The 14,129-nt window shown below is 36.1% G+C and overlaps 1 protein-coding gene across 1 annotated transcript in view; it reads right to left on the bottom strand.

The window, feature by feature from the left end:
* Window positions 1-2,849: 2,849 nt before the first annotated feature.
* Window positions 2,850-14,129, bottom strand: part of rps6kc1 (ribosomal protein S6 kinase polypeptide 1) — a 37,313-nt gene continuing 26,033 nt past the window's right edge. The window contains exons 15-17 of the mRNA XM_034302094.2: window positions 6,426-6,508; window positions 5,365-5,460; window positions 2,850-4,661 (exon numbers count right to left, since the gene is read on the bottom strand). Of these exons, the coding sequence (XP_034157985.2) occupies window positions 4,560-4,661; window positions 5,365-5,460; window positions 6,426-6,508 (281 nt within the window). The 3' untranslated portion in view covers window positions 2,850-4,559. The remainder of the gene's footprint in view (window positions 4,662-5,364; window positions 5,461-6,425; window positions 6,509-14,129) is intronic.

The raw sequence follows: 14,129 nt of genomic DNA, 5'->3' as shown, positions 1-14,129 counted from the left end.
TATACACCCTTAAATGAGTGTAGGTATTACAACATGCTTTTTTGGAATGAGTGGATGTTACCCCCAGTGGTTAATTTTTTCAGTTTTTTGAAATTACTAGCACTTAATATTGCATTTTTATAAACATAATTTTTTAAAATATGGCACTAAACCTCAATGTAATAAAACAGAATGATTCATATTGTCTGAGGTAGAAACATCCATCACCAGCTCCATACCAGAGGGATGGATCCATGGCGGAAGAGTGTGAGCTGTGGTCACAAACCCTTGGGTCTCCTGTCTTCACTTTACATGTGTGTGTGTGTGTGTGTGTGTGTGTGTGTGTGTGTGTGTGTTTGTGTGTGTCAGTTGCCTTAAATTGTAAGGAGTGATGACATTCCTTAAGAGCTGCTGTTATAGTGTGTTAGGCTCATACACAGGCTGATAAAAGGCAGCTGATCCGCCCTGGGCATCACACTCACACACACACACACACACACACACACACACACACACACACACACACACACCAGTTTGACTAAAACACCATAAAACCATTGGACACAGATTTACACATATCCAGCAGATCTGCAGATTCGCAAACTCCCCCACACACACACACACCAGATAACACATAAAACAATCATAGCTATTGTTATAATGGTGACCAAATAAATATATTTTAATCATCTCCTAAAAACATCTCATCAAACACTAAGATTAACATTAACATCAGGTGTGTAATTAATTATTTACTGGGAATCCAGAGCACGTGGGAACAAACCTGATCTTTAACATGATTTCTGCCAACATCCTTAACGTTAAAGTCAATAATAAACCCCAACAGAGTAAAACTGACTGATACACAGTCCTCAACACGTTATCATTTGATCACAAGATTTAACAAAGAAGGTGATGGTTAATGATCTAAACTACAATGTGGCGTTCTTTAATCAATAAAGAAATTGTAATTATTGGCAAATTACTGTTGTATAAAAGGAATAAATCTCCTAAAGGTTTAAAACAATGGGTTTTAAATTTAAATCTATCCCATACACCAAAAAAAAAAAAAAAAAAAATTGACGTTTTAAATTTTAACTATATGAGCTACTTGTAAAATCTTTGGTAAAGATAAAATATTTAAATATTTAATATTTAAATAGCCCGACACTGAGTGTCAGGGTTTTATTTAGATTCTGATCCTCACTTCCCTCTGATCTTATATTTTAATATTATATATGATATAAAGTCTACTAAATAAATAAATAAGCTAAAATATGTGATCTCACTCACTTTGTAGCCCAAATTTACACTTTTCCAGGGCTATTACTTATTGTAACACTTTATCCATTTATTTATTTATTTATTTTTTTTAGATTTCAGGGACTTATAAACTCTTCTAGAAATATTTTCAGCTGATTTTCTGGAAGAAAAACAAGTTGTATTTAATTTAATTTCCTTTATTGTTGTTTGAAATTTGCAAGTCTTTTATTATTCATTAATACATTTTTTTTTTTAAAAATGCACTTTTTTACTGGTTTAGAAAGGAGACGGCTTCAGATAAACAAACAACAAAACCTTTATTTGCACATATTTTATTAATTGATAATGTAAAAAAAAAAAAAAAAAAAAACTAACAATGAAAAAAAAGGGAAAATTAGTACAATTAGTCCAGCTGTAGTCATGCTCTGTCCCTCCATGAGAGTGAAAATGTTTTATGGCTAATGTCTTGGTTCGACAGCACCTCATACATGTAACCTTAATTATAAATTATTCATAAATAATTTATGATTTAAAAAAAAGTGCAAAGGAGGGTTTGGTAAACAGAATATCTTTGCAGATGTTCAAGCTAATGCCTCGTATGCATAGTGTCTGTAAGGATAATGCAGAATTCATCAACTGGACGTTTATTCAACATTCATTTATTAATGTCTTAATATCAGGAATTGTTTTATTTATTTTACAGTATTCCAACTTTTTTCTCTTGTATTCACAGCATACATACACACATCATCTGAACAAACTCAAGTAAACACACGCACACACACGCACACACACCTTACATGCTCATATATATTGTCACAAATGTAAACCATAAAACACTGATCTACACCAGGGTCCCAAAGTCTGAGTCAGTTTATGAAGAAAAAAAATTATGTATATAATTTATAATATACTGTATATAATTATACATATATACCACCTGTGTGTACATTACATATTTGTATAATTATATACATTGGAAATATAGAAATTATATACATTTCATCTAGGATTTTCTGCCTAAATTTTGTCTTCTGCATCTTCTGCATTTTTATTATTATTATTATTATTATTATTATTATTGTTAATCAATAATATTACATTAATAAATAATAATAATAATAATAATAATAATAATAATAATAATAATAATAATAATAATAATAAAGATTTTCAAACATTAATTTTATTTTATTTTATTTTATTTTATTTTATTTTTTTAACTGATGCAGTTTTAAAGGAAACGGGCGATGACAACAATCTTGATAAGACTTTGAGATTAATTTTTTTGTCTGCTTTTTTTTTTAGTAGTTGTGTACGTTCAGAAACTTATTTTTTAAAAGCATCATCGCTTTACAAATTTACAAAACTGCAGAATACTGTATTTATAAAAAAAAGTCTGTGAAAAGGAAACATGAAAACTTCACCATCTGCTCAATAATGCAATAATTATTATGGAATAATAAATAAAGTTGTGTATTAGTGGTGGATTTAACCTACGATTCCGACTTTAAGACCCTGTTGTATTTTAATATGTATTATTATTTCCATACTGGGTGTGTGTTCAGATTTCAGCTCAGCGCTCGTTTCCTGTCCAAGCAGACCTCGTCTCATATTTCAATGGGGTGTGTGGTTTTTTTTTTTTTGGGGTTCGATGATCTTTGGAACCGAATGCTTAGACTTTTTGAAGGATTTTATTCAAATTTTGGACCCTTTGATCCCTCTTTTCTACTACAAGTGCAAATTGGAAGCTAATAAGGGTCATGTGAGCATGTTAACTGGTCTTCAATATTCATCATCTAGTTCACATAATTACACCGAAATTAGGACTTGTTCACAATTTGACCCAGTTCAAGTGCAAAATAAATATGCACATTCAATAATAATAATATTAATAATAAAAATATTAACTAAAATCGGCTATGATCTAATGAAGTGATATTTAATGTAATATTGCACAAGTTCCTGGAGCAAGTGTGAAAATAAATAGGGGGTAAAAAAAGAGAGGGGGTTTTTGATCTCCGACTTCAGGCCTTTTTTTTTTTTTTTTTTTTTTAAGTGGTTTTATTCTCCAACACACACATAATGAACCTGTGAGATGAAACAAATGTCTCTGAGCAGGACAACAACAAATGTACATTACTTCCTACTTCGACTAAAGATCCTATTTTAGTAAAACTTTCATTTTTTACATCAGAAAATTTCCAATTTCCACTCAAGTTTGCTTCTTTAGTTTCGTACTAAAGCTATGCGGCTAATGTAGCTAGCACGTAAGGGAAGCCTATAGCTAGTCACGTGTTGTTTAGTCAGTGCTATGACATACAACACTTTTATTCCTCATATACAACACTTCATCCTGTCGTGCTTTATTCCTTACTTAACGCTTTTACGTTTTAAAATGGCCACTTGCACCACAAAGAGATTTTTAATTTATAGAATCCTACTCATCTACAATTCTCTTGTTTGTTTACACACTCCTACTTCCTCTGACATAATGACTTGCTGTGTCGCAACCTAACATGCTAGCTTGCTAACTCGCTAGCTTCCGAACTAGCTAGAAAGAACAAACTAAAATGATGACGGCTAAAGTTACTTCAGTTGTCAGAAGTTCAAGCGGTTATATAATGCGTATAGATAATGCATATGTTCTTTAATGAAATATTTTTCGAACAAAATATCGAACAAAATGACGCTGAAGAGGGGAGTCATGTAGGGGGTGTGGCCTAGAGTTTAAAAACAAAGCACTTATTTTGTAAATATGCACATATTCCAGCATTTTTTTATCAATTTTTAATGTACTCCTACTTTTCAGGTGATGATTGAAGCAGTTTGCCCAATGCTAAACCGGTAGCTATAAGTTTCCATTTGTTGTTAGCAACATTAGCCTCAGAGCTCCAGTGCGAAACTGCCAACACCAAACAAGCCTTCATTTTCAATTTCATCAAACTTCTCCTTTAATTTCACAACCATTTGAAATTTTATCATGGTGCTGCACCACTACAATGTAACAGGTAATGAAGATGGCACGAGAACGCTGTAGTAAAATGTGTAACAGACGTGAGTGGCGCAGGGACCCGTAGTGCATGATGGGAAAGTTGTTTTGTTTATCCTGGATATTGGTGTGTTAAATAACGACAGAGTGTGAAAGGAGTCTTCAGTACAGTGAGAAGATTGAGATGATCAGATTCAGCTCCTTCCTCTCATGCTAACACACACACACACACACACACACACACACACACAGAGAGGGAGTGTTTTGCAGCAACTCAGCTCTCAGTTCAGTTAGTCATACAGCTGACCTTTCACCTCTGACCTGTTCAGTTAGGCCAGTTCACATGAGCAAAGAAGGGATGTGATTTGATATCCTCCACTCCTCCTACGCCCGCGCCTAGTCGCTCTACCGGGTTATACTGCAGCAACTGTATATATACACACACACACACACACACACACACACACACACATATATCAACTGCACAATCACATATACACACGTACGGTATATACACGCATATACACGCGTATACACCTAAAGTAAAGTGTGAATTCGGAAGGAAGGAAGGAAGGAAGAGAGAAATAAGGCAAAAAAGAAAGCAGTATAAAAAGTAAAATAGAAAAAATTACCAATAAGAAAAGAAAATAATAAATGCCAAGCCTCATTTACATTAAGGAAAAATAATCAGGAAAAAACACAAATAAATAAACGAATAGAGAATGTTCGAATGACAAGAATAATTACAGTACAGAGAAAGAGAGAGAGAAAGAGAGAGAGAGAGAAAGTGAGGGATAGAAAAGCGTGAGAGAAAGCAAAAGGAAAGAAAGAAAGAAAGAAAGAAAGAAAGAAAGAAAAAGAAAATGAATGAATGAAAGATGGAACAAAAGAAAGAATCAACAAAAAGAAAGGCAATGAGAAAGAAAGAAAGAAAGAAAGTAGGAAAGAACGAAAGTACAAAATAAATAAAGAAAGAAAGAAAGAAAGAACAAAAGAAAATGAAATAATCAGAATAAATTAATCATATTTCATATTACTGATTTGTCTCTATTTCATTTTTCATACAGCCAAACCTTTCTGCTGTAAACACACACACACACACACACACACACACACACACACACACACACCTGTTCCAGCAGAGACCTGGCCTCCTCTGACACGAAGTCTGGAATGTTCAGTGACGTGTGTCTGCTGATACCAGCGGGGTGGCACTGCTGAAGAGACTACACACACACACACACACACACACACACACACACACACACACACCAAAATGAGTTTAGAATTCATCATAGGTAGAGTTTGCAGGCCACAGAAGCCGTGTCTTTGACTTCATATGAGTGTATTTTCATAGACTTTGTTAGCCAGCTAGCTAATATAAGCTAACCTGACAGGATTTCTGAGAGGATTTTAAGTAAAAATGGTGAGTTATTAATGTCTGGTTATAAAATCTGGTTATTAATGTATGCAGATGTAACAATACTGGAAATTCACAACTAAGTTTATTCATAATGTTAAATCAAAAGCACAAATCACAACTATTCTGTAGTGGCTAATATTCCCTGTTACCGTTATCTTATTGTCACGACCATATATGGACTCAAGGACACGCCCATAAGCAAGCTATAATCCATTACATACATTCATGAAGCAAACATTTTTTACTGTTAAAGTGTGTGTGTGTGTGTGTGTGTGTGTGTGTGTGTGTGTGCGTGTGTCTCAAGGCACTTGAGAGTAAATCCAATGTCAATAAATAACAAATTTTGGTTGCATTAGGGTTTAAAAAACTGCTCGGGGTTGAAAGTGACTGTGTGTGTGTGTGTGTGTGTGTGTGTGTCTGTGTGTGGTCCATTTGAGCATGCTTAAAGAAAAGTAGTCTTCAGTTGCCAGTTGCATAGCTGCAGGCAACAACACTTGGTTTATCACACAAACATCTTGTGTGTGTGTGTGTGTGTGTGTGTGTGTGTGAAAAAGAAAGAAAGAAAGAAAGAAAGAAGGAGTGCAGGAGATGGAAGGAAAGTAAGTACATATTAAAAAATTAAGAAAAATAAAAAGCAAGACAGCAGCCAAACAAGAAAGAAAGAAAGAAAGAAAGAAAGAAAGATGAGGTGATGTAGATTCCCGGTTAACCGACGTTGTATAAACCACTCGAGAATGTGGAAGAGGACCTGATTGAGAACACTCTTACCTTTCCAGTCAGAAGCTCAAAGAGAAGCGCTCCCAAACTCCACCAATCACACGCTGCCGTCTCCTCTGATATCCCGCCCACTTCTGCATGATTGACAGGTATAGCGTGAGACAGGTTGAGAATTATTATTATCCATTATCATTGTAATTATTATTGATTGTTTTAATTTCTTATTTTATTCTGTTTTAATATTCACATACTCGAAGGTATATAATTCTACCTTTATTAGTCACGGCAATAAAAGATAGATGGAGAGAAAGGGAGAGAGAGAGAGAAGTGAGTGACAGTGACAGAGAGAGAGAGAGAGTTGGGACTTAAACTCGAGAGCTTTATTTAAATGGAAACTCATTTTCTTTTCTGGTGTGTTTGCTCCTTCTCAAGAAAACAACATGTAAATTAAGTATTGGTCGCGCACACACACACACACACACACACACACAGAGACAGAGACACACAGAGACAGACACACACAAACACACAAAGAGGAACAGAAGGGCTGTTTTTCTAAAGCAGGTGATTTACATAATAAAACGGCCAACAACTCCTACCACACACACACACACACACACACACACACACACACACACACACACACACACACACAGCCAGATTTCTGCATATCAGTTTTGAGCACCGAGTTGCAATGAGTATGCAACCGTAACTGGACAAACAGTACTACACAGATACAAACACACACACAGATACACAAGGACTCGGCTTCCCTCCAAGAGTAGTTAGGCATGAACAGGTAATCCTTACTCTCTCTCTCTCTCTCTCACACACACACACACACACACACACACACACACACACAGTTCAACGTCTCCAGACTAAAGGCCAAACACACAACATCATTAAAATATATATTTATTAAATTACTAAATACAGCTTTTACATGGTTTACTGTGTTTCTACTCATTACTCATAAACATAACTTTTATTACAGAGAAATCTCGGCATACATTCTCTACTGCGGATCAATAAAACGACAACCGGCAGCGGCTCGTATCCATAGATTTTGTTGGTGCGGGACGACATTAGTAACAACAGAGCCTCAAACATGAAGTCGAGTGGCTATCCTATACTAACCTAACCTATAACCTAATCTATACTATGGGTTACTACCGAGTGAATTTACAAGCAACCCGTAATTTACAGCAGTTTAGTCGATAACATCCAGTCATCCAGCGTATTGTACATGAGCTAATATCATTAACCAGGGTTGCCAGGTCCAGGCAAAATGCACATCCCAAACACATCAACCATACAAAATACCCGAGTCTAGCCCTAAAAGTTCAGGAACTGGGAAAGGAGGACTCTGTTTTCTCAGTCTTTGAATTATCCACGCTTTCCATAATCCCGCTTTCCTTCTCTCAATCTTTGTAATATATCTTACAACAGAAATGGTTCTGTACATCACAGACACGCTATCTGCACTTACGCTTTACCTTCGTTAGCAGAAATTAATTATATTTAATCCTGATGATTTGCTATAAAACAAGATATTTGTGGCAGATTTGGTGTAAAAACCTGAAACCTGGCAACCCTGTCATTAGCTCTCCTGTACACTGCTCCTCTCCTAAGCATGGGGCAGCGTGATTCCTGCCCCAGTGGGAATCTATTAGCGCTTGTTGCAGTTCCCATGTTTGACCACTAGATGAACAACATCTGGAAAGTGACAAATCAACAGAACGTCGGCTTTTAAAATCGGTGTTCAGTTAAAAAAGGTAAATAGTATTTCAGTTTAAAATTTTATTTAAAATCATTGGAGCTGTGCACGAGGACTTTACGAAGAAAGAAAGGAAGGAAGAAAGAAAGAAAGAAAAAGAAAGAAAGAAAGAAAGAAAGGAAAAGAACCAAGAAAGGAGAATGAAAAGAAATAAAGAAAGACTGACTGAGTGAATAAAACAAACAAACAAATGATAGATAGGAAGGAAGGAAGGAAGGAAGAGAACAAAAAAGGAGAAAGAAAGAAAAAAAAACGTGCATATCAGTTTTAAGTGTGCAGCCATAACTGGTCAAATAGAAGCGCTCTCTCACACTCTCTTTCTCTCACTCTCTCTCTCTCACACTCTCTCTCTCTCTCTCACACTCTCTCTCACACTCTCTCTCACACTCTCTCTCACACTCTCTTTCTCTCACTCTCTTTCTCTCACACTCTCTCTATCTCACACTCACTCTGTCTCTCAAATGAATTTATTACTGATGCACTGCAACACATTTTTTTATATAAATTCCTTCTCAAGCTTGTTGCAGTTAATAATCAAATAATACTTTTCGAATTAAAAAAAAAAAAGTTTTTGTGTGTGATATCTTAACTTTGTAAACGATGCTGCATTCATGTCAAGTCGAAATAACTGTAATTACGAGCTTTACGTCTTTGTCAACCTTGTAATTAGCAGCTCGGGGGAAAAAAATACCCCGAGGGAATAAATGACAGCGGCGTTCACGGTTCGAGGCAGTGAGGAGTGTAAGGTTAGGACTTAATAAATAGTAGAGTATAGTTTAGTATACTTTCTCTCTGAAAAGACGTTAAAGTGTTGTGTGGGTTTCCATAGAAACGGCTGTTCTCACAATTTACTGTCAGTGTGACATGACGTGGATGCACCGAGACTACAGAAATGTGATTTACATAAGACTCGGTCTTTTATTTAAGAAAAAAAAAAACATGTTTTTGTTTCCTATATATAATGTGTATATAATGTGAATTTTTAATAATGGTACATTTTGACCTTGTCATCCACCTTTAATAGATTTTTTTTGTTTACACAGTGTTTGCTTTTTTAAAACTAATTTAATGTAATATTTACTCCAAAGTTGATTATTTTCCTATAACAGCATGTCGCACAGTGTTTAATACCTTTCACAACACTGATTACATTTTTTTATATATATATTAATGAATAATGTCATGCTTTTTATCCATTTATAGCTACACTTCCTGTCTATGAGACAAGTTAGTTCCTGTTATCCTGTGTTTTCTCACCAGCCTCATTTTTATTCTCTCTCTCTCTCTCTCTCTCTCTCTCTCTCAAAGTCAAAAAAATTCCATCCATCCCATTCCATAGGATGCCACAGACATTCGTGGCTGGAGGTCCAAGAAAGCAAAACTTGCCATGCTGTTTGGGTGGGCGGGGAATACTCTCTCTCCCCTGTCAATCACAGAGACACTAGCTAAGCAGCAGTTTGAAAAAATGCGACTGTCTCGTAGGAAGCATGTGATATCCTAGCTGGTGGGTGGGAATCGGCCAAGAATAAATTAAGGAAAAAAATCAAAGGGAAAAAAAAAAAGATAGATACGCTACAGTATTACAATGAGCACGTTCTTATGAATCATATGAATCATTTGAATTTGAATTTGAATCTGAGCTGCTGTTATAGAACATGAACCAACAAATTCAAGCTGTCATATAAGCTGTTTAATTCCTTTTCAGTCCTTAATTCTCAAACTTTTAGCTCCTGCTGCGTGATGTGTATGCACTTGTCCTTGAATTCTGTGTTTCCGGGTTTCAGTGTTTCAGTGTCTCTCTGCCTGTCGTTGGGGGTCAGTTCTAAGCCTTTAGGGCTTCAGTGGGGACACCAGATGGCCCATGAGCCCCTCGAGCAATGAGTCTAGTAGAGCCATAGCCTGGAGCTACACAAGCTCCGCCTCCAGCTGTGGGCGGGGCTTCACAGCTCTCTCGCACTCAGAGTTAAAGGCATGACGAGAGCTCGGTTTCCCCCGCAGGCTCCGGCTGCAACTGAGCAGCACGGCTTCACACTCGAGATGTTGTGACAGCGCGATGTACACGATCATCGTCAAATCAAGCCGAGCTGTACCTGTGTGTGTGTGTGTGTGTGTGTGTGTGTGTGTGTGATGAGGGGTGGCTCAGGGTGATATCACACACACACACATGCAGAAGTCTTTCAGCAAGGTCGAGTGTCATCACAAAGGATTAATGTCTACGAGACTCCAGGGAAGGAAAGCATTATAGCGCAGGACAAACAAGACAAGAAGAGAGAGAGAGAGAGAGAGAGAGAGAGAGGGCAAAAGGAGAGAGAGAGAGAGGAAAACCATAGGAGGACAGACAGGCAGATAAAAAAATTCAAACAGGAAAGAAACAGAAAAAGAGGAAAAAACATTCTGAGCAAAACGAGAGACGGAGAGAAGGATAGAGGAAACTAGAAAGAGAATGAATAGGCAACAGGAAATGAGAAGGAAAAAAGGAAAGGGATGGAGGGAGAAAAAAAAAGACAAAAAGGAGTAAAACAGCAAGAAAGAGAATAAGAATATGTAGGAAAGGCAGATAAGGAAAAATGGACAGAAAAATACAGAGGTAGAGAGAGAGAGAGAGAGAGAGAGAGAGAAAGAGGATGAGCAAGCAATGGGAAAAGAAGAGGAAAAGGGATCGTGAAACAGAAAGAAAGAAAGAAAGAAAGAAGTCAGGAAGGAGTGAGAGAAGAGGATAGATAGATAGATCCAGACACAGGACAGACAGGAATTAAACGAGAAGGACTGACAGAGAGAGAGCATGAGAAAGTAAGTTAAGTCAGAGTCGATGAAGGGCGAGAGATATAGGGAAACAAGAGAGTGAGAGACAGTGAGAGCCGCTATGAAGACAGTGAGAACAGCAAAATAAATAAATAAATAAATAAATAAATAAAGAACTAAAGATCATTGAAAAAATCTCTTTTTTTTATAGCCGAGTTCCAGCAACCGCTCTGATCACATTCTATCAATCGAGAATGACTGCCTGCTGAAAATGACCTAATTAGATTTAGTCTAAGATTATTGTAAAGCTGCTTATTACTGTAAACATTCATTACTTTTAGTACACTTATTACTACTTTAAGGACACAGACTCTGAGGACACTTATTACTACTTTAAGAAAACATACTATAAGAACACTTATTACTATTTTAAGGACACACACTGTAAGGACACTTAGTACTATTTTAAGGACACATTACTTCTTTAAGGACACAAACTATAAGGACATTTATTACTACTTTAAGGACACAGACTATGAGGACACTTATTACTACTTTAAGAAAACATACTATAAGGACACTTATTATATTTTAAGGACACACACTATAAGGACATTTATTACTATTTTAAGGACACTTATTACTTCTTTAAGGACACAAACTGAAAGGACACTTATTACTACTTTAAGGACACTTATTACTTCTTTAAGGACACAAACTGTAAGGTCACTTATTACTACTTTAAGGACACTTATTACTACTTTAAGAACACATACTATAAGAACATTTATTACTATTTTAAGGACACACACTATAAGGACACTTAGTACTATTTTAAAGACACATACTATGACTTTAAGGACATTTATTACTACTTTAAGGGCACATGCTATTATACTATTATAGTATAATAATATTATATATACTATTTATTGACATGTTTTATTACTTTAATGACACTTATTACTACTTTAAGGACACATACTATAACTGTAAGGACACTTTAATACTTAAGGACACAGTACTTTAACAACTCTTATTACTACTTTAAGGACACATACTATTAATTTAACAACACTTATTATTACTTTAATGACAATCATTATTACAATAATGATACATTTTTACTTTAATGGCGCTCATATTACATCAAGGACACTTAATACTAATTTAACAACGCTTATTATTACTTTAAGGATACATTACTTTGCTTGTTTGTTTTTTTATAATTGAGTATCATGCCATATAAATGTCCTTTGATTTAGGAAATGAGACTTGATAGAATTAATAGTACGAATGTAAACACAAAGCAAAGGTTTGTAGTGAAGCCAGTCTACAGCTCTAATAAAAGTGTGTTTTCATGCACCATGTGCCACGCTGAGCTGTTGCTTTGTTCAGTAAACTTTCTGAGTGAGAAGGAGCAAGTTCCTATATTTCGCTTGTACATCCTCGGTTGGCGTGCGCGTGTGTGAGGTGTTTTGCCGTAACGGCCACAGCCCTGAGTGTCACCGAAAGCCACTTCGTTCTGTTTCGGGTGCCTGAGAGGGAAGTGCTGGTCTCCTCAGACACAGGCGAGTGGAGGAACAGGTGAGCTGTCTCACTTCCCTAAAGAACCGCTCCATTGTAGCCGTGAGGAAGCAGCTAACGGCGGGAAAAAACCACAGCAGAAGTGCCTCAAGACACACACACGCAAATAAACACAGTCCCTCAGGCAAAATACACACACACACACACACACACACACAAACTCATTTGTTCAGTTACTAGTTCTTCTTTACTTAAAAAAAAAAACAGCTCTCTCTTAGCTCTTGCTATCTTCTGAATCTCTTGAATTAGCCACGTGTTCATCTTACAAGTTACATACGGGTCACGATTACATTTCAGGTTTAAATGAATTGAAAAATATTGCTTAGTCATTAGCTAGCTCGTGTTAGCTTGCTGTTAAGGGGTTGTTACTGGAGTACACTGGCTAAACCAAGCTAGGCTCAAATAGCTAGCTATCGATTAACTTTCTAAAATGAACCATTAAAGTTCTAGTAAACTCAAAACTCGACATATATGAATGTTTGGGTTAAACTGTGTTCACACAGCACTTATATCAACTTTCTGAGCACTCCTGTATGAAACCGATTCACAGAACATTACATATGAGGAAACACGCTATCTAACTCGATGCCATCACGTCCAATATGCAAACTGTTACAGGATAACAACATGGAACTGTTTTTTAGCTGTACAATCTGTGTGCCCTATGCTAGCTAGCTAATTTAGCTAAATCATAATTGTTATGGTAACATTAGATTTCTGCAGGTTTGGCTCCTGAGATCGGACAAAATCCAGCTAGTTTACTAGCCGGCTAGCTTCCTAATTTTATACTTATGTACTATTTGTTGATAGATTGTTGCTGTTTAATGGCAGTAAACATGAAGAGATGTTCCTACTGCCATTTTAGTAGTTTCTTTGACTTTTAAAACTTACGAAACAAAGTATTATTCTGCACAGATGGCTATTTTAATGATGTAAAATTAGATGTAAAGGGGAAAAATCTCTGAATAGCTAGTTAACTTGGAAGTTTAACTAGCTGAAAACAAATTTACACTAGCTAATATAACAGTAGCTAGAAATTATCAATAAAAACACAACATAGTTAGCTAGTAAGTCAATAAAACTTGGCTAGCCTCTGTAAGGATCCAGGATTTACCCATTTAGCATGAAATTTTTAATATAACTATATCAGAGAACAATCTTGAGTCAAGATGTCGCTATTAGATCACTCAGAGCTCAGATGTAAATATCATATTAAAATTAAACATCTAAAAATCAATGCATCCCTAATAATTTAACGTAATAAACTACATGAGCACAGGGCATTTAGTTTTCGTCCGAGAAACACGGAAACGTCCTGTTAGTGCTGATGTGTGTGAAGGGAAAAGATGCCCTGGGTGTGTGTGTCTATCATAAATCTGTCAGCAGACCAGAAAAACTAAATCTGTCCTGCCCTACTAAGAAAATATCACCACACAGAAAGACACAAATTCAGACAAGCTTATATTCATTATTTTAAATGAATACTGTTGAAAAATTCCTGGCAACTATTCCAAAACAAGACTAAAAAGAGAGCAAGGGGGAAAAGAGAACTCTACACAACGCAGAGGAAAGCCAGCGTGAAGGGGGAAGAGGGTTTAGAGACGGATAGTGAGAGCGAAAGAGTGCAGCAATTTAGTCATGTGGCG

Source organism: Pangasianodon hypophthalmus, chromosome 30, assembly GCF_027358585.1.
Source record: "Pangasianodon hypophthalmus isolate fPanHyp1 chromosome 30, fPanHyp1.pri, whole genome shotgun sequence".
Lineage (NCBI taxonomy): Eukaryota > Metazoa > Chordata > Actinopteri > Siluriformes > Pangasiidae > Pangasianodon > Pangasianodon hypophthalmus.
This window is presented reverse-complemented; position numbering and strand designations above follow the sequence as displayed.